This window comes from Alosa pseudoharengus, unplaced genomic scaffold, assembly GCF_046254945.1.
Source record: "Alosa pseudoharengus isolate Yale_2024_CS ecotype anadromous, Long Island Sound unplaced genomic scaffold, YU_APseudo_1.1 YU_APseudo_1.1_scf_18, whole genome shotgun sequence".
In the NCBI taxonomy this organism is placed as follows: Eukaryota; Metazoa; Chordata; class Actinopteri; order Clupeiformes; family Clupeidae; genus Alosa; species Alosa pseudoharengus.
This window is the reverse complement of record NW_027468650.1, coordinates 19,534,429-19,556,222: the sequence shown is the minus strand read 5'-3', so window position 1 is coordinate 19,556,222 and position 21,794 is coordinate 19,534,429. Positions and strand designations below refer to the sequence as shown.

At 42.6% G+C, this 21,794-nt stretch overlaps 1 protein-coding gene across 1 annotated transcript; it reads right to left on the bottom strand.

Annotated features, from left to right (window-relative positions):
• Positions 1 to 3,607: 3,607 nt before the first annotated feature.
• Positions 3,608 to 11,042, bottom strand: klf6a (Kruppel like factor 6a). Its single transcript, XM_076290435.1, has 4 exons — positions 10,666 to 11,042; positions 8,268 to 8,844; positions 7,047 to 7,170; positions 3,608 to 6,534 (listed from the first exon to the last, which is right to left on the bottom strand). The coding sequence occupies exons 1-4, from the start codon at positions 10,765 to 10,767 to the stop codon at positions 6,483 to 6,485; spliced, it is 855 nt and encodes a 284-aa protein (XP_076146550.1). The 5' UTR covers positions 10,768 to 11,042; the 3' UTR covers positions 3,608 to 6,482.
• Positions 11,043 to 21,794: the final 10,752 nt, after the last annotated feature.

The following is a 21,794-nucleotide window of genomic DNA, read 5'->3' as shown; positions in this document are numbered from 1 at the left end:
TATATTTCTCTAAAAAAATAATGACAAAAACAATGTCAAAATATAACAAACATCTTTAGATGGCCTTTAAATGAGCTGCAGTTTGAAGTAGTGTGAATCACTTCTGTAAACTTCTCTGAAAGCAGAGATAAGGCTTAAACTTGAGGAAATTACTGACGAGACAGAGGGGAGTAATCCTCAACCTGAGAATTATTGATGCCTCCAGGGAGCCCGGGTTAATCTGAATGAATTGAGGGAATAGCCAGTATAGAAGAAAAATATATGTTATGGTATCAGGCTGCGCTGTGCTGTAGGCACTAGAAGCCCCGTTCCACTGCTTCACCCCTTTTACTTTTCCATCTATCCATCTCTCTGTCATGTTATCACTCTTGGCATTGCATATGGTTGCACGTGGGCCAGTGAGAAGAAAAACAAAGTTCTTGTTTTCAAAAAGGACCTAATGGCCTTCATAGAATGCCTTCATAGTCCTTAGTGAGATTGATCCTAATGCCTCAGGAATGTTTGTGTGATCAGTTTACAAAGGGATTACATGCAAATTGTGACTGTGCATGACTTATCATGAATGTGTTACTGTTATGGCGATCGCTGCTTGGCAACAAATTATGCATCGTTAATGAAAGCCACAGCACTAACATACATAACATGCATGATTACGAATACAAGTTGGGAGCATCCCAGGAGAAGTGCATTTCGAAATGGCTCTTCATGCCATGTATCCGACCAGGAATCTGAAAATGAGACCGTAGCATTGGGACCAAAACAGCGGTTACATTACGGACCATTATGGAGGAATGTGCATTCATCACGCCTGACCAACGCTTGACCGATCAACCCACTCAACCCCCACTACTTAAAGAGGCTAAACACCCTGCTTTTATGCTGAAGTCTCTGGGGTGCTGCACTACTGGTCAGCACAGTGACTCATGGGTATGTCCAGGGCGAGCCTATAATGACAGTTTACATTATGCGACTGCTTATTTAGACATGTGAGTCACTGCATTACCGAGTCCTCTCAGCCTAAAGCTGAGACTGTAAAATTATATTATCCTATGCTGGAAGAGCTCTCTGTGATAAACACTGATGGATCAGGAAAACCATAGAACATTGAAAAAGCCAGATGTTTCAAACAAGTGGTCTTTTAAGTGAACAAATAAACAATAAACAAAGCACAGAGGTTTGGCCATTTGGACTTGAGGCCCCAAGGGTGACCCCAAGGAGCTACAGTATGGCTTCAGTGCCATTTTACTATGTGACTCGATGAATGAGGGTGATGTCATCCAAGGGTTACTTTGCATCAGATGCAAAAAAAGGTGATTACAGGATGGGCCTGAGAAACAACTATGAATATTTGTGGAGCCACTCCACAGGGCAATGCAAATTTTATATTTCGAAAAACATTGGGGACACATTGTTCTGGGTTTCTGCTTTTTACTATGGTAATTGAGTTGTCTGACAGCTTCTACTTTGAGTTTATGCCAGACATGAAGGGTTTTTCTTAGTTTCTTATGACAAAAAAATCCTCTCAAAATGAATTGTGCAGAGAACACTTCCATGATAAATCTTTACTTTTTATGATTTACAATAGCTAACCTCATTTTTAAAAATAGAGAATAATTCAAGGAGCACTAAAAACAAAACGTCACAACCACCAAACCAATACAAACGCCGTAAATCTAAAGAGAATGCAGAGACAATGATACATGTGACAAACCTTTACTTGATGTTATGCAATGTCACTGTATTGGCTGCACAGTAAACATTATTCACCATTTCTGTAATTATGTAGTGACTACCATTAAAAACTGCATGGCATGGGTATCTTCCCCCAACATACATGGAGGAAATGTTGCATAATGCATTTTGTCTTGGGAACAACCATGTACTATTTGGTCACTGAGGGTTTATGCAGTGAAAGTATCTGTTTGAGTTATACCTCAATGTAAGGTCATGAGCCTGGGAGTTAGCACAGTGTGCTCTTGCATTCAATAGGTTAAGACATGTGCCATAGACTAGGGTGATTTATCAGACTCTGGTAATCCAGGCTTTCTGAATCTTTCAAGAAGTATGTGGGAACGCATGTGATGCACACATACGCACGTAACTTCAAAAGCATGATTTCCTGCTTTGGGACATTTAATGGTGTAACACGATCATCACATACATCATGCTAATGTTACCTTTGTGCCAGTCATCCCTGGAGAGATACTGCAAAGAAATACTGGGACCACAGCATGTCCTAAGGCTCACCTAACACCATAGGAAGGATTTATACATGATAGCGTAGTATTTTGAGAGGCAAACAGACTATTCCCCTCTTAAGTAGGAGCACAAAGGAGTTAGATTTGGGAGGGATATTACATCTGGTGACACAGTGCACTGTCTTCTCACAGTTTGACCCATGGTATCAGTGCTATTCCATAGTCACCCCATTATAGAAGCACATAGGAATACACCAACAGATCCCATGTTTCTCCCCAACATTATTGGGCTCACAGGAGGAGGAGAGGTGGAAATTGTTTTGAAGGCTTGTTAATTTAACACGAGCATCACATTTTTCAAGACTAACACCACCCTTTTGGTTAATCATCCGCAACAGAGTGTGTTATCTTATTTGTATCAAATAATTATTTAACAAGCGTGTAAATACATGACGCTAATTATGTACCAGGGGCAATCAGAGACCTTGATAAATTATTTCTACTGCTTTGATGCCTGCCGCAATAATGCATTGAGGGGAGAAACATGCATCTGCAGGGCTAACCTTTTTATAGTGAACACTTATGGGAGGTCACCTGGATTTAAACTCTTCTCTGCCCTATTAGGACTGATGCAAACACAAATTGGGATTTTAATGTTTCCTCATTTAGCAAGATTTTCCCAAAGAGGTCATTCTTTAAGCAACATAGTCCTCTGCTCATGACGTACACTATAAACCTGAGTGTTCTTCAAAGAACTGAATACAGGTGTCTTCTCTGGGACGGACACAAAATATGACAACTGCCATTTCAAATGTTCATGTTGGAAACTGGTATTAATGTAAATATGGAGAAATGTGTGTCAAGGAAGCGCCCTTCAGAATTCTGTTTGTGTTAATGTTAATTTTGATCCAATTTGACCGCTTTGCTATGTTGCCCCCCCAAAATTTATTCCAGCCCACCCAAGTGTACACTCAAGCGTAGTAGGTTAGAACCGGCCCTGGCCCCTCTACAAAGTGTTTCACACCTATCTATCACCTACCTATGCTGTTCACAACGACTGCTTCTGTCGTCCATGCACACACTTCAAGGGGAAACCCTTTATTTGTTGGTCATTCTTTTCTAGATTAGCCAAAGTGAAGATTTGTAGTCGAGGATTAGTGTGTGAGCTAATGTAATGGATTTATCCTTCCAAGCTAATCTCACCCAATATATCACAAATCTGTGCAAAATGGAACAATTCAGTGGAGAAATAATTCCTGGACTATAAACCTAATTACTGTATGTGGATTACAGAATACTGGAAAGCAGGGCATTAAGCTTTTTCTCCTCTACAGCCAGCAGACAGCTGATATGGTAAGAATACCACAAGAGAAGCAGAACAGAGAAGCAAAAGAATCAAGCAAACCAAGTCTGATAAGAACTTCTTATTATTCCAATAAAAAATACATTCATACAGAAATATAACAATTTTGCAAAACAATTTCAAATAAAATTTTATAAAGCAAAACAAAGAAAAAAATCTTACAAAAAGTTTTTTGTATTTTTTTCCTCTTTTACAAAGATTATTTAGACAACAGGGGATTGTGAAAGAAAGAATTAGTGATAGAAAGAGTTATATCGCAAGCAAACATGAGGCTAGATTAAGGCTCGATTGTCACCTGAATGATATTGGCTGCTGTCTTCTAAGACAGGATGTTCTTTTCTTTGCCCTCTGAATCCTTGCCACTCTAATTTTATTGCAGCAAGCCTCCTCAAGTTTGTACTTATCCTCTCGATAAAACTTGATCTAAAATCCATCTGAACCTGCTGCAACATCGCATTCCACTCCCCTCGACAAAGCATGGCATGCCCCTGATAACACATAAAAGACTGACTTGTGATGAGTCTTAAAGCCAATCCCTACTGTCTAAAGTCTTTGTCTGTACATACGTTTTACATGTTATGTTTAACGGCATTTATTTACACTGATTATTAAGCTTTTGGTCCCTTTCCCTGTGAGAAAAAATACATTTATCAAAGGTTTAAAAAAATCTATAAGACGCTTACTAGCAACAGTGATGAACTGTTGAGCTGCATTTGCACAGATTTTCGATTTGATGTCTGTACATTTTCCATTGTGGCAGTTCAAATGGGCAGGGTGATTCATCTTTATCTTTCTGGATCCCTGTTCACTGTTTCCATAATACTGTCGGCTGAGGCTGAAAGCACGCCATCCAGACAGGTCAATACCCAACATCCAGAGTCAGCAGTCTACACTGCACTCCATGCCAGTTCTGCCTTTAGCCATTCATTTCCCAAATGCAGTACAAGGCAGGGTCTATCCGGCCGGGGCTTGTTAATTACAATAAATCTTTTGCATTTTTGTTGGGTTTTTTGTCTGTCTTGCTAATAGGGGAATGTGGCCTCAACCTTTAACAGGGATGCCAACATACACGTTCAGGGTGCTGCTGTTAACAGAGTAATAGACTCTACGCGCCGATGTTATGCAATAGCCCAGTCTATGACTTTACTAATACAGAAACAAGGGAGGGTTGGTACCAGTCAAAGCAATTTACCTACACACTTAATGTGTTTTTTCAAAGAAAAAAAAGACATGTCATACAGTACATTAAGTAGATACTACATGGTAGTAAATACAATTCAAATAGGCATGTTTAAGTGCTTTTTATGATGACTGAAGCATTTTTAACACATCTCTTTTGACTTTTTTTGTTGATTGAATTTATGTTGCTGGGTCAAGAAATTACTAGAAATGAATAGAAAACATCTAGATGCCAAAACATAAAAACAATGCATTCAAAACCCATATGGGTTTTGTAAGATACTCGCCAGTACAGACAAGGCAAAGGTGCATGTTCATGTGAAATTGAGCCTTAATAAAGCATTTAAATCACTCATACAAACATAGATGTGACCATCTCCAACACTCTACTCCCCCCACCCCCCTCTACAAGCTCACACCGCTTCCATTGGGCTAGGTCACTCACATAAGGCACCATTAAGGCCAACAGTGCATTAACAGTTAAAAAAAAAAAAAAAAAAAAAAAAAAAGAAATACAAAAATTAGTCCTGAAGACATGGATAAGTGGGAAAAGCTTCATGAATGAGATGGTTGCTAAGCAATAGTGGTTTCTCCAAAATAAGCAAGATGGGTGCGTAGTTGTGGGAAAGGTTTTTGAAAGTCAAAAAGGAGAAGTCATCAAACGCTTTTCATATGTACAACATTGTAACATTTAACCGTTTATCTTTAGCTGCACTTTATTGGAATCTATTTTGCAGTCCTGATAACAAACAACAGGGTAAGAGTAGAAATTAAAACCCCAAGAACCATGCAACACCTGTCTGTTATACTGAAATAATAGTTGTGTAATATTTCTAAGCACACAGCTTATACAATGGACTACAAATGAGCTTTTGCAGCTTGTAAAGACAAGCTACATAACACATTGCACATTTAGTAGCTGCACCAAACACCAAAAAAGCCTCGATCATTCAGAACTAGGTTTCTACCTCCCCCTTTTGTATGGGTGTTTGTGTGTGTGTGGGGGCGGGGGGGCATTCTTCCCCGAAACTGAACTCCCACACTATCTCCTCTATAGGACACCCCACACCCTAGGGGGAGTTTGGCAAGAAACCTTAGTACTCATTCTCTGACAGGCACATACACTCTCTCTCACTCGCCTCTCTGGAGACAACAGGGAAACAAAACCGGAACTTGTTTCCCCGTAAAAAACACACCACCACTCGTCAGTCCACAGCGACCCCCCTGGAAGCCCTCCCCCCTCTGCACACACAGGACAGTCCCGCAGGAACACTCAGCGCACATGCTCACTTCACTCATGGATTTTTTTTGTTTGTTTTGTTTGTGTTTGTTTTTAATACCAGCGTTTTTTTTATCGGTTGTCCAGGAGTCCTCCGCAAACATCATGCACCATACGTACACATCACTCACTCACAATTTTTTTGGTCTTTTTTTTTATGTTTTCATTTTTTCTTTCTCTCTCTCTCCTTGAAAACGTCCTGCACATTTCCTCTCCTTCAGTACATGATTTTGTCCTCCTTGTTTGTCCCGTTCTTCTTTTCAACCACCATTCAGAAACGCCTTCTCCAAGAGAGCCCCCGGAGGCACTGGTTAAGGTGCAAAATGGCATGCTTTGGCTGGATCACGCTTTCTCTCCCCTCGCTTTTCCTTCCTCATGGTAGGGGCAGGTCAACCGCGTGGCCGGTCAGGAGACACTAGTTCAGCTGTTCTCCCCTGGCTTACTGTTCAGCTCACTAAACTGCTCAGAGATGCCTCTTCATGTGCAGGGCCAGGTGGTCGGACCTGGAGAAACACCTGCAGAGAGATGACGAATGAATGGGGAAAACTGGTGAGATAAAACATTGGGCCGCTCACCTACTAGGATGATAGTTTCATTAAAATCGTAGCAAGCAGAGCACAGCCAATGTGGTTATTCAAACACATTTGCTGCCTTAGTTAGCTATTTAGTTACTGCAGCGACTATCAGTGCTGTCACCAAGTTTGCCTGATCATAAATGATTCAGTTGCCAAGGAAACAGGGCTGAACGACTTTGACGCAGCAATAAGTGTGTCTTAAAAGGGGAAATACAATAATACAGCGCATGTTTACCTAACGTTCCTGAGTGTCAAAGATGTTATCAGACATACAGTGGAATTGTTACAGTTAAATGACATGACTATCAGTTATACACTGCTCAACATGCCTACTGTTGTGCATTCAGAGGGCTTAGTGAATGCTTCTTCCAGGGATTTAAGGTGTAAGCAGACAAATAGTCTTGGGAAGCAGTGTGCCAACTGTGTTGGTTCCGGTGATGGGATGAGCTTACCTGTCACAGTGACTGCATTTAAATGGCTTGGCACCAGTGTGCTTCCTGAAGTGACGTGTCAGCTCATCGCTACGTGCAAAGCGCCATTCACAACCCTCCCATGAACACCTGTAAGGCTTCTCACCTGTGACAAAAAAACAAAACAAAAAAACAATCTCATGAATATTTACTGTCATAGACCGACACTGCTGCTCAGTCAGAACATGGCTCCACAAACATGTAAAGACAGATAAACAAATGCACAAAACACTGGGGTCAGTCTTGAACTCAGTGACACAGATACTTCTAAGGTGTAATTTCTACTTCAACCATAAAATAGAAGACACTGTAATTTTCTGGGTCAAGTAACAAAGTTAATGGCTCTTCAGGACATGCCTCTCTGTGACTGCTGTGACCTCACACGTCTTGTGTAGCCTTGAAAAAGTACCAGTATGTGTGGAATGCAGAAAGCATGTCTGCATGTTGCAATGCATAAACAGAAACTAGCTTTTAAGTGAGTCAGGTAAGAATCTTAGTGCGAGCTGAATGCCAGATATCCAGTCCTGCAGGGCATAAATCAGCCCAGCCATAGATAAGAGGACTGCCCTCACAGCACGAATCAAAAGCTCCCCCCCTCTTGTGACGAAACATGTTCTTGTTTTGGTGAAGCCAGGTTGCTTTCATTGCTTTCATTCAAAGAGCAACTCCCTCAGCAACCCCAACCCCCCCCCTTTCCCCTGCCACTCGCATTCCACATAGATTAGGTCACACTTCACCCGCTCAGTCATGCAAAACAAATATCCACAGAGTGGCAAAGGGAACTAGCTGCCTGGGACAGAGACAGGGAGCCCTCAGATGAGTTACACAACGTCCTCCTGGCCACACACATTTTCATCTCAAACTCTAACTAGATCCCACGGCATACCCTAGTTTGGTAAAAACCTCTTTTTGGCAGTAAATACTAAAAAAAAGCACAACAGGGGCCTTCATTTGACCACAGATGACAATTGTCACTGGCTTTTTGAAAAGCAGAAGAACGTCACAGCAATGAGCAAATCACATTGCACGTTGCCAATGCTTACGTAATTCATGAAAGCACCAGGCAACTCAACAAGTATGTAACAGGCCTGTACTGGTGTATGTATGTGCCCCTAGGTTTATGCGTTTACATGAGAATGTATGTGTATTAATTATCTCTGGTGGCTGGGGGAGGGGAGAGTGGCTTTCCAGACGAGCCCTTACCTGTGTGGGTGCGCTGATGTGCTTTTAGGTGGGAGCTCTTCGTGTACACCTTGCGGCAGCCATTGAAGTGGCAGCGGTGCACCCTCCTCCTCCCGTCCGGCGAGGCGTCCTCTCCGCTGGGGCTGCCCATCTTCTCCGAGCTCTTGCCCATGCTGCCCCGTGCCTTCGCGGGCACGTGCAGCTCAGTCTGTGCCACCCCCCAGGTGGCAATGCTACTGCAGAGCTCGTGCGCGGCCTCTGGCGAGGATGGCGGCGTGCTGATGACCGAGGAGCTGAGGTGCCCTGAGCCAGTCATGGCTGAGCCCAGCGGGTTGGAGGCGAAGCTGTGTGTGGGCGAGAGCTCCTCGGAGCTGTCTGAGGCCTCGCTGCTGGCGTCTGAGTTCAGGCTGTTGGTCTCTGAGAGGTGGCCGTCCTGATTGTCATCCTCCGGGAGGTGGGGGATGGTAGGACCAGTTTCGCTCTTGTCCCCGCAGGCCAGGATTAACTTGCTCCACAGGTCCTCCTGACCCTCAAACTTGAGGTCAGATGCCGAGACGTAAGGCTCACTCTGCAGGTAGCGTTCAAACTCCAAGCATGTCTGATAATGGTTGGAGTGGCAGGGGGAAAAAGAGGAATAAAGAAAAAAATTAGCATGTGCAAAGAGATATTGAGAGAGTGCTAAGATGATAATAGCAGTGGAGGAAAGATCAGTTCAGGGCAGCATGTTGCATTTGAATCCCCAAAGTAACCACAAGCATACTGGAAATAACACAGCATTTACTATTGATGAGGTACAATGTTTCCAGTGGCTTGGGGAGAAAATGGCTGAGGTTAGCTCGGGTGAACCATAAACACGCTTGCGCAGGGTGCACATAAAATCTGGCCTGTAAATAATATTCCCATTCCAAACATGCTGATGGTATGTGATAAACAGGCAAACTGACAATGGCTTGATGAAGTCTGTGTTTTGCTCTGTATTTACTTTATGGTATCTGTGGAACTGAGTGACTCATGCAGTCATTGTACATCCTTTTAAGGAAGCCACACAACTTCCTCTCGAACCTCGCTCATGCCAGTTTCCTCATTCAAATAGACTGACGTGGTACGCTTCCTCCAGTACTGGTCATCTTGCTAGCAATGAATGAATAAGTGGTCTAGGCTTAGGCCTGTCTCTGCCTTGAAGTCCATGACATTTGACCCATTTGACTGACTCACGTTGGTTCGAAGCATTGGTAGGGATATGTGCCCCAGGCTGAAGTCAAGGGTGTATTTTTCCACACTCTTAACCAATATTTTCCAGTTACACTAGTATCTATTCATGCGTGTCAGCTGTGGAGAAGACCCTTTCAATTCTTACAGCCTTAATGTAAAACCCAAATATAACGGCTACAATTAATGTTACTATACCCCAAGGGAGTTCCTTGATTTGCAAGTAGCCTACATTGCAGCCTAGAGATAGCTTTCCAACGACTGCAAACGACTTCAGTGTCCAGTGCACGCATGTCTGTACAGGCAAACCTTATTATGTGGACCTGCGCACGTATATTGATGTTGAAATATCTGTGATGGCAGCGAATACCAACTTGGCTTTACGCCCAAATCGCAAAACGTCTAAAAGAAACTACTTGGATCGGGTTCAATCACGTAGCCCATTGCAACAATCTCAAGGAAAAAATTACCCTCTATTTATCACCGACAGTTATTAGCAACTTTCAATGGTTAAATATCTTGCAAGGTAATTATAGATATGTGACATTAAGCTGGCATAAATCTAAGACCGTTTGCTGCGCACATTTCCGGATTGTCAACATTTTGAATCGCAACAACTTCAGTAGTGCTACAGACCGTTAATCAACGGATTTACTCCGTAGGGCTTTCACATTTAACGCATCTCGCATAATTGATCAAATTATGGCATATGCCCGTTTGTCTACACCTTTGGGCATAGCATGACAAGCTTATTCAATATTAGCTTCAATAAAACGCACCAAACACTTTCAATGAAAACGCGTAAACCTCAATCTTGACTGATGGTTGCAATCGAGATACTGTTGTCTCGCGAAGATAACTTTGCGTTCACTCGAGTGATTTCTTATTTGAACGCCACCGATCAAGCTATTGCAGTTTACACGTACGTGGTGGCAAAGTAAACCCACTTGAAAGTGTAGCCAGTTCACATCGCACCTCAACGTGATTGCTACAGTGTAACAAACTAATTGCTTGCGCGACGCAGTTCCAAACGACGTGTAGCCTAATGTATTTGCAAGACAGTCTAAATGCAAGCTTCGGTGGTTTCAACTTCCCCATCGCACAGAAGCAATTCTGTCTTGACATGTTTCTTACATTTTCTGACGTTTACAGAAACTAGAGTGGTAAAGTGTAAATCAATTTTGATTAAAAGGTTGTGTAATAGGCCTACCTGCTGCCAATATTCCTCAAGGGATGGCAATGCCGAGAAATAACCAGTGTCATGAACAATTTGAAGCTCCTGGAAAATGCTGCACATTGGTAGAACATCCATTTTAAATCCCAAAAGTGTCTAGGCTAAATATCACCTAACAAATTAAATCTCTGTCTGGAATCAAGATGACAACGGCCGCTGTCTTGACAGAAGAGTATCCTGGTGAGTGCACATGCAACGGCAGTGAAGTGTATCTCACTCAAAAGTCCTCTAGGTCCTCCGTCGCTGAGATCACTGTATTTGCAAACACTGAACTCGAAGCGAGATGTGCGCTCAGTAAACTTCCCTATTCAAACCTCGCAGGCTGCCTACAGACTCGTGACAGAGTTACGTTTAAAACGTTGACCAATGATCTCAGACTGTGTTGCCCGCGCGCATATGATATCACCTTCGACCAATTACGGCTGTCGACTGACATAAGTTCTTCCCATAGCGTTTGTGATTGGTGTAATTTAACTTCACTCCTATACGGCAATTGGGTGACTATTTTTAGAACTGTATATAAGCCTGTGTGCAGCGTCTGCTTTGCTTCTGTCTTTAGACGAGCTCCGTGGTCGGCGAAAGAGTGTCATACATCGGTATTTCGCCACAGAGAGCGCTCTCCTTCCACAGCGCAGAATTCTTATTTTGGCATCTAGAAACTGTTGCGTAGTAGATCTACTGGTGCACTGAAAAAACAGACGAAAAAGGTTAACAAACAAGAAACTTCCTTTTCACACACCATGCGCACACAAAGTTAGTGATTGATCTTAATGAAAACAACCTTTATGAAAGAAACTGAACTGTGCAAAATGATTTTCTCAACTTAACATATGGGCCTACTGTCGCGTAATTTCCCCTCTCTAATGGACTCAAGATAGTGCGGTGAAATTCCACAGACGTGCCAAGTGTCACTTCGAAAATGAGTGAAATGCACACTGGTAGCCTAAGTGAGTGAATTCCAGAAACATCCTGAATTTTTTCTTAGGCTTTCTCTACTCAACTTTGCATTATGTTGCAAAAGTATTATTTTGTGAACATAACATAAAATAACATGAGACATACGTTTTCATTTTTATACAATTCCTCAAACTGTATGATGAAGTTAATTTACAATCTTACAAGCCCATGCTTTCATATTCTGAGTTAAAGAGCAATGTGACAAGCAACATTTCCAGAACAGAATGCCATTGTTTTGAAGTGGCAGTATGGTCTGGTGCTAACCCCAGGAGAACTGAGTGTCCATTGTGCCTCTCTGCTGTAGGCATATTTGTAGCTCACAGCATCTGATTTGGTCATATGGTGGTGTCTTAGGAGCTGGTCCGCTCAGACTGGATGGTCCATTTAAAGGAATTCCAGCAGTCCGAAGAGGAAGTAATGTCACTGTTAATCTCAGCAGGGTTTGGATGTGCCAGAGATTGGCAATGCCCAACAACAAGTGCAGAAAATGAAAGACTGTAGGCTACTGAGGATAGAGACTTCTTTTGAAAAACAAGTGTATGGGGATTTGGACTTCAGACTCCTTTGACTCACAATAACTGCATATGCTTGGTTGCTTTGCTCTCCAGATACTGTGGTTTCAGCTTTCGTGGCATGTTACGGAAAATTGTACTGTATCAATCATCAAAGTGACTCATAGTCAGCATAGCCATACTGTTGCCGGTCCTTAGGCAGCATTAGGTCAGAGGCTCAGCCTGTGGATAGCTGGGTGAAAAGGAGCAGAGGGACAAGGCTTCCCTGGAATACACAGCAGTCTGACATGGCAGCTTTTATCTCTTCCCAACCAAGTCCTGTAGCTCTGTCATCATTATGCATTGCTCCCCCCAGCAGTAGCCACAGGGAAGAACAATTACACGATGACCCATTTTAATGCATCATTGTCAGTGCAATCAGTGAGTTGTTTTAGCTATACCCCCCTCCCCCCAACCTCTTTTTCCCTGAAGTGATGTGCACAGTTTTGTTTGTCTACCCAGCCTCTTTCGATGGATGCCTGTGAAACAAGCCATGCTAATGTCTTTTAAGGCAAAGTTGTCCCCTATACATGATGTCTATGCATGGGTCACTGGATCAAAAAACGGGGGGAAATTGGTACCTACATATGTAAATAGACCCCAAGACTGATTATTCTTAAAAAATAACCCGGCAAGGGGGGGGGCATGCATTTCCAATTGAACTTGGTAGACCGAGAGAATGCTCACAAATAGCTGTGGTTAATTGAAATGGCACCCATTCCAGAGGTACTTGTTTTAATCTTAATGTCCAAAGAGTGATGGTCTCTCACTCAGACTATTTGGTTTTAATATGCAGTGCTGGTGCATGTGTGTGGAATGCCACATATGAGCACAATCACAGCATTGCCTTATGATCAAAAAACAGATCTTTATGGACCAAAAGGGGTGCTAAAAAATTCACACAACTGAATGAAAAATCTCCCTAATACAGATTAAGTAAGATGGACATAAGTTTTATGCTTGTATTGCCTTGTTATTTATTGCTGACAAGCTAGCACAGTCAATATTTTCTTTCCCGCAAATTATCAATAAATAATTCTTTTTTTTTAGGTACGCCTGACAAAGACACATTGCTTTTTGCGAGCATATCGAACAATTGCCGAAGCTTAAATAAAATGAAAATAAAGTAATTGATTGGAAATCAATGCAGTTACATCTATCATTTCAGGAAAGAGATTGAGAGAGAAGGGGGTAGAGCAAGCAGGGAGAAGTCAATATTCATTTTGATTCAACAAATCATAAATCAGAGTAGTTTCATCAGATGATGTTGCAGAGGTAATCATTGCATACTTTGGCCTTTGCTATATTCAAGGCTGTGTCCTCCTTAATGAGTGGATTGTTTGTCCCTCTTTGGACCGCAGGTCATTGACATGCAATAAGGGATGTATCTTGTTGGTCTGTCAAACTTGTCTAAGGGCTGAGACAAAGGGATTTGCAAGGAATTGACTTCAGTGTGGGTGTTGGCAAATCAAAAATGCAATTTGCCTTTCAGTGACTCTTGACCTTGTCCTTCATGGGTAGTTTGAGCATATATGTGGGTTGTAGTATTTGAGTCAATCAAAGGATAAGAAGATTTGAGGATAAGACTGTTATCCTGTTGAACAAGATAAACATAAACACGGCATTATAGGAAAACATTCTCCTTTATAACATTATAAGTTATAACTCTTTTATAACTCCTTTACATGTCCAAAATGTTTTCTGAAAAAGGAGATGAAGAGAAACCTTGACAGAAAAATCCAAAATTCTGTGTTGAATCTGGAGGAGAGCTGAATGGTCATTGTTGTAGTGGGTGCCAAGTATTTAGGGATTGTGTGTGGTTGTTTCCCTCTATGATTCAATGTGCTTAAAAGCCTTTATTTCAGGATAAGGAATGTTAAGTATTTTATTATGTTCACTAGTCCTCTGTGGGAACCTGGCCCCTCTTTCTTTGTGTTTGTGTGTGTGTGTGTGTGTGTGTGTGTGTGTGTGTGTGTGTGTGTGTGTGTGTGTGTGTGTGTGTGTGTGTGTGTGTGGGTGTGTTTGTGTGTGTGTGTCTGTGTGTGTGTCGGTGTGTGTTTGTGTGTGTGTGTGTGTGTGTGTGTGTGTGTGTCGGTGGGTGCGTGTGTGTGTTTGTGGTTGGGGAGGCATTTATCAAATGCATGGTGTAAACACTGACCTAACTTCTGATTAGAGACTGAATGCATGGGACTTTAGGGAGGAGAGTCTGGCCAGGTTACCATGACCATGAACACGATGAATCCAGGCTGGAATTTGAATGTGGACACTAGCTCCTTAAATAACGATTTTCATGTGTAATTGGACCAGTTGATATTTCAAAGAGGTCATGTTTGGTGAAGTATTAAAAGTGGGTTGAAGATATGACTCATGTTTTTCCAGATGACATAATAATTAACAGGAATAATTATCTCATTGCTGAAGAGAGGGTAGGGGGTGGGGGACATGCAATTGAATCTGAGTGTAGAACATCATCGTGAATTGTTTCAGAAAGAACATACTGTAAGAGCGTTTGAGGCACAGTGACGGACACCTTGCAAAATAGCCTATGGTCATTACAGAGGGAGGACACTAGCAGTGACATATTGTAGTCAGTCTTTATTGCTTAAAGTTGCTTGCATCACTTGTGATGAAACCTCCAATTATTAAGCACCCTATATGATCCTTCTAAAATATTGTTTGTGTGTCAGAGAGAGAGAGAAAGAAAGAGAGAGAGAAAGAGAAAGAGAGATGGAAAGGGAGAAAAGACATCTATCTGGCATAAAATATAATCCACAGCACCAAAGTAACCCTTCCCCTTCCCCCCTCCACCCATGTCATTTCTCTATCTGAGGGAGTCTGCCAGGCGGCTCAGTGCCCAGGGGGGTCCTCGTCCTCTCACTTACGAACAATGCCGTCTCCAAAGCTTGTCTGTTATCCAGGCTGAGATCTATTGGGTATCACTATAATCAGTGTTGTGGATAGGGTAGCCTGTCCTTTTGATTGGCGCTCACAAGTATATCGTTCAAATATCCCTGTCTTCCAAACAAATTTCTGAAAAGAACAATTAGGGTGTTAACAACAACAACTATTGTTGTACTTATTGCTGTTATTATTGTTATTTATGCATTTGTTTGTTGTTTGTTTGTTTTTGTAAGCGGTATGGCATGACTGAATGTCTGGTTGGTCGAGAAAGGACATCTTAATGTGACTCTGTGCAGGTAATCAGAGAAGCTACATGTGCATGCTGATTTATTCCTTGCTTCATGTTACATGTTGATGTGTACATTCCCCATACTCTTTATCTAACTCAAAAACGGTCCATTGTAATGTTATAATATCTCTGCCTGCCCTTCTGCTACTGAATGAATGGAATGTTCTACAATTATTATTATTATTATTATTACTATAGTAGTAGTAGTAGTAGTAGTTGTTGTAATCGTAGTGGTAGTACTAGTAGTAGTACTAGTAGTAGTAGTAGTAGTAGTAGTAGTAGTAGTAGTAGTAGTAGGCCCAGTACTAGTAGTGGTAGGCTTTTATTGAAATCATACGAGAAGTCATGTGTTTCATCATTTTGTTTCCACAGTCATTACCACATTACCTGATTATAGCTTTTCACCATACATGTAAAATGACAACAAGCATTTAGCTAATCCATATAATGAGCTGCTACATATGCATTCATTCATTAATTTGGGGAGCACACGAAGAGAATAATTCCATCACCATGGTAACGATGCTTTTTTCCTTGCCCAATTTCTAATTCAGCAGCACTGCTTTCTAAGATTGAGTAGAGAGTGACGGTAGGACCTGTTAAATCATTACCAGCATGGTGATATGCAGAGGCTGGTTGTCATGGTGCATCAACAGTAAACAATAGTCATTTTCAAAGTCAATGAGTGCAACGCTTGGTAATCAGACATCTAGACTCTTTCACTGGTAATCTCTGCAGTGTGTAGTTTCAACATGAGTAAGCCTGCACTCTGCTCTCTGTCAGTAATGCATGACGTCCTGTGACACTCCCCCTTCCTGTTTCCTTGTACGCATTCTGGCAAAGTTCAATGGCACAATTTTCTACCTCGAAAGGTCATTTGCACAACTAGAGCCTTGAGAAGGTGAGAGTCAGCCAAAGTTTGTAATGAGGATGCATTTCCTTGACCACAGCAACATATATTTGCTTTCTCGACTCTTTCATGCCCTATGTTCTTAGTCTGTTTTTTGTTGGTTTTGCTGTGCTTGCAGCAACAATATTCTCACTTATGCCAAGTCACCTGTAATCTAAAGAGCATGGCATGAGATACACAAACTCCTGGAGTTGACTCTAAACAGCGAGGGTGTTGACTCAGCGGCGTCCCACACCATCTCTCACGGAGATGCATGGCAGCTGTTACATGAGAAGCTTCGCCAGGGCCCAGCTCTGCCATGACCTCACCTCAGAGTGCACTTTGCCCAGTTATGTCATATGTTTGAGCGGTGTGTCATCTAGCTATTTCCTTTCCCACATCTCGCACTCACAGTTAATGCTTTTGTTTCCTTCCTATGGGAAAACCAACCCTTTTTTCCACTTAAAAAGGCCTTCCCTACATATAGCACCATTGCCAATGTGATAATTAATTAGCTTTTTTTCTTGAATAAAATCCAAAGATGTTAGGCGAAAGATTAAATATATCCTGTGTTGAAACTTATTCCACATAAAAACTGTTGACATGGAAAATAAAAGAAAAAAAATACTATTGGTAATAAACTGACTGGCAAAGCCTGGGGTAAGATATAAGTCTGTAAGTGACACTAAACTTAAAATAGATAATGATAGATGACCAGATCAGCACTTATAACAGGTGAAATGTAATTAGTATAATTCTACATTTAATGAGCAGATCCAAAGAGAGACTTCTCATGGAAAAGTTTATTTCATTATAGCATGAGACGGGCACATTCCTGAATTTGCAATGGGTCTGGTGATTGAAGTAAGATGTGAGCTTGCTGCTGGCATGCCCCCAGTAACCAGTCTCCTGTCCAGCTGAGTGTGACTCATCGGCTATCTCCTGACTGTCCTGCACTGACACACACACACACAGACGGCCCGCCTGGCACTCCTCCGGATATGAACTGGAAGTTGCGCAACAGTCATCCGCATGCCTTTGAGACCCATGCCGACTATGAAACTCAATACAAATAAAATAACAGATCAACCGTAACCCTCTTTCTGTTAGCATGCTATCAAGAAAGGTGGACTATGTCAATTATTCCTGGTAAATTAGTGGGCTAAGGCACACACACTGTGGCAGCTGATGCATCCCAGGGGAAGACTTGCTTCAGGGCATTCCCAATCACAAAGTTCTGTGGACAATAGTGGATATAGAAAACTACAGAATGCTAAATGTTGCCTTCAGGAAACAGTCATGAGACTTAAACAACCCTGCAGGGTGCCGCTGACAAAGAAATACTAAAATTGTCTCTAGAAGCTCATTAGTAAACTGTTAAACAATGAAGAGTAAAAGATAAACAAGACCATATATTGACACTGCACTGGGACATAAACAATAACATCTACAGCAAAAGGCAGTATCTCCCCGGCATCTCTTCTATCAGGATCAGGCCTATGGTGTAAATGGCTCAGTTATATGTCCACAGGCAAACACAAAAACCTTAGAGCACAGTGAAACAGAGCATCATCAGGGCCACGAAGCTGTCTGCCAACAGGAGGCCTGGCATGTCAACACACAGCCGTGCACAACTCAGCAATCTCGAGACTAATGGACGGAGACTAGTAGTGCCTTCTCCGGGGGAGCGCGAGGGGGGATGGGGAGGTTGGGGGGGGGGGGGGGGGCGAACATACAGACAACACACAGCCTTCCTGCTCTCCCGAGACCCCCCTGCTCTCACTCAGGAAAGGCAAAAAAAAAGAAAACCAACCGAGAGGACAACAACAACACAAATCATGAGCGACAACCGGAGAGTGGAGATGAGTTTTAATGGAGATTGCACACTGAGCACCAGCTCCCACTATTTTCGGCTGTGACCCTCAGCAACCCAGACGTGTGACCCTCAGCAACACAGACATCACAGAGGCTCCCTGTGCTGGCCAGCCTACTGCCGTGGCTTCCCGCTCACCTGGACAACATCATTACTTTGTGGGGCAGCTCAGAAATCAGGTCACTGAGTAGGCAAACAAACAAGTAATCCCTAGGAATCTCTCCCCGCAGTCTTTCCAACTGCATCCCTTGCACCAAGGCCTGTCTTTTCTTAGTGTCTTCGCCAGTGAGCTATATTTACCTGCTTACTGATACAGTATAACTGCCACATTTCACAGCATAAGAGAGGACTGAATAAAGCTCTGTGACACTGTGGCAGCTCTGCGACGGATGCACTCTGTGACTCAGTTCATTACCGCGCGCGTCCGATTTTATCCCAGGGTATGTGGGACTTTCTGAATGGAGGTGTGACATGTGGGTCAGTGGAGCTGGGCGCGCTTGTCGGCTGCTGCTCCATATGCTTGACGCTGGCCCCGTCCTCTTCCACTATCGGTCCAGTGACAGCCTGCCTCACTGGAATCTACCACACCAGATAAAGGACACCTACTCTGTCCACTGCCTGTTGCCGCAGTTGGCCAGCACCAGTTAACATTCCCTAGACTTGCGCATGCGTGAGGTCGCACCCATACTCCCACACACATGCACACACAGACAGGGCAGGGTGCGCATTCTTTGGCTGGCACACTGGCACTATATTTGACCACTCAGCACCACCCATGAAGCCTTGACAACAATTCACACACCCGCAAGCTCTCTTGCACAGCTATTTTGTATTCACAAAGCCATGCAACAGAATGGTGTTAATTGTGGTCGGTCTTGTTTTACTTCTCGCTCTATTTCTTTCTCTCCTCACCCCCAACCCCCACCGCCCTCTGTCTCTATTGTCTTCTGTTTGTATTTGACCTAGTGTCGACATCTCTCCTTGGCTTTTGGGCCTCCAGGTCTGTTTGCAGCTTTGATCCTTCCATCCCCAGCCAACCTCCCGCACTTCAAGTGCCGTCAACAGTTCATGAGAAATTGTATGGAACACAGGATAACCCCTGGGAGAGATCTGTTTCCCTTGTACTCATACATTTTCCAGCACGGCTCACATATCTGACATGTAATTACGCCAGACACCCGGGAAACACCAACAATTAACCACAGCGTGCTCCTCTTGGTTACAGACATTTCTCTGGGTTCAAAACCTCCATCACCAATTTTAGTCATTTCCCAGACGTTTCCAAGGACAGAGGGGGGATATTTGTGTGTATGTAGGTGGTGGTGGGGGTGGTGGTGGTGACGAGAGAAAACCCACCAAGCAGCAGGAACCTGACAACGGGGTGCAGTAATTATTGGTGTCCTTGATATTTAATGTGAAATGAGTGCTGTAACCTTTAGTGTTTGCCTGTGAGACCCTGCCCCCTCCCTCCCTCTCCCTCTCTCTCTCTTTCCCCTCTCTCTCTCTCTCTCTCTCTCTCTCTCTCTCTGTGTCTTTCTTGTTCCTCCATGGAGCGGACAGACAACAGGAGGCTCACTTCAGAAGGAAATGTGAAGTGTGGTTGCGTGCCAGGCAGTGCCAGGGGACCTGGGAGAGCACATCCCAGCCAAATGGATGCATGTCATTGCCGGTGATCTGTGAGGATACTGCTGATGGCAGCCACAGAGTACAGGAGAGGGGGAAGCAGGGCAGAAAGAAGAGTAGGGGAGACAGGCGTAGAGACCCCAGCTCTATTGGGTGGAACTTGCTGTTCACCCCCAGCTCACAAGCACTTACTCCACTTTAGAATAGAAAAGAATCAAGTATCAATCAGCAGATGTGACAATGTCACACAAATAATTCACCTTTTTGCTATTTTAATATCAAAGCTGTAAATGTTCCTATAAACTCGAGGCTCATTGAGTCGAGGTTATTCATCGTAAGGGGTATTATAAGGGATAGATGAAAACCTATTACAGGTCCCTCATTATCTCAACATCAGTGTGTCTCATATGGGAGAATCACTCAAAAATGCTTGATGGAAAAAGTTATCAAGGAGACAGTTGCTTACAGAGATAAGTAGTGCAGGTAGTCCAGGTTTTTGAGAGGATGATACTGTACATGCTCTGAGTGAACTTTAAATTTCCCATCTAAACAGAGACTGTTCAGTCCTGTTAAGTGGAGAGGTGACAGTTTTTCAGTATGTCCATGCTTTTTAAAGACTTTCAAATAGTCTTAGCCTACTATTTACCTATGCATATGGTTTTATTTCTGATCTTTGATGTATGTGAAAGAAAGCTTGAATCAGTGAAACATGTTTCATATATGTCTCTAAACTATTTGATCTTTAAAACAGCTAGTATTGCAAAACCATTGTCCCTCAGTAATTAGTCGATATCCACACAACCATGGGGCTTTGAGTTGTAGAGCAAGGCTTAGGTCACCTGGTGGTTACACACCTTAAGTAAACAATAACTCCCTTGTTCAGCATGGGAGACCTTAAGATCTTTGAAGTACACAGACAAATGAGTCACTGACTGAGTGTACTCATAATATATGCGTAGGGTGTGTTTGTGCACATTGCTGTTCTCTAGGATTGCAGAGATTAAAGGATATTAATACAACAATGATTCATCAAGACCAGTAGATAGAGATTTACACTCATGCAACTCCAGTCCAAAATACAGTAGCTAGGTTTTTATTTATTCTTTGCTATTGAAATACTTGATATTTTCAGCTTTATCTTGACACATGACATTTTCCACATTCTTTTATGCCATTAATGAAGAAGTGCCCATGTTTTGAGCCACAACAGTAACATTTTGCTGGTATACATCCATTGCTTGTAATACCATATTAGAATTCTCAGACACAGTATTTCTTAACCAGGCATATGCTGGAGGATCATATGCATGGAACTTGAGTAGAAAATCACTGTTAACATGATTTTGGATGAGATGTTCCTTTAGGAAATCTCCAAAGGAGTCATACAATGAAATGATGTGTGCCAACACAGAGGTTTGAATATAATTATGTCCTTTGTGATTTATTGCAAATTGTAGTCATTGTCGTTAACCTTATAATAGGTCATTTTGACCATTTTATGTGAGCATGAAAAGAAAATAAGGACCTTGTAATTCCATAAATTCATTTAAACACTCATGCTCAAATTCTAGCGGTTGTCAGCTGGCTGCAGACATAAATGTTTGTGTGGTATATTCCCTCATTCACCTGGATCAATCGTCACTGTCAGGCATGTTACGCAACACACCTCTGAAATGAATACTACTGAATGAGAGTCTCCCACACCCACAGGCTGCTATGAGCTCTGTAGAAACGTGTTTGTGCAGTCGCTGGGAGATGAATAGACCCATCCTTCACGTCATTGATCATCACTGGAGCAAAGCAAAACAACTGGTGCAGACTATAGTAACTTCATCTGCGAGCCACAACATAGTCTCTGTGTGTGTGTCTCTCTCTCTCTCTCCCTCTCTCTCTTTCTCTCTCCCTCTCTCTATTTCTCTTTCTCTCTCTCCTTTTCTCTCTCATGTTCTCTGTGTCTGTTAATGACTGTGTGTTGGTTTGTGTATGCATTAGCAATCACCATTTCTGCACCAGTCACGGATG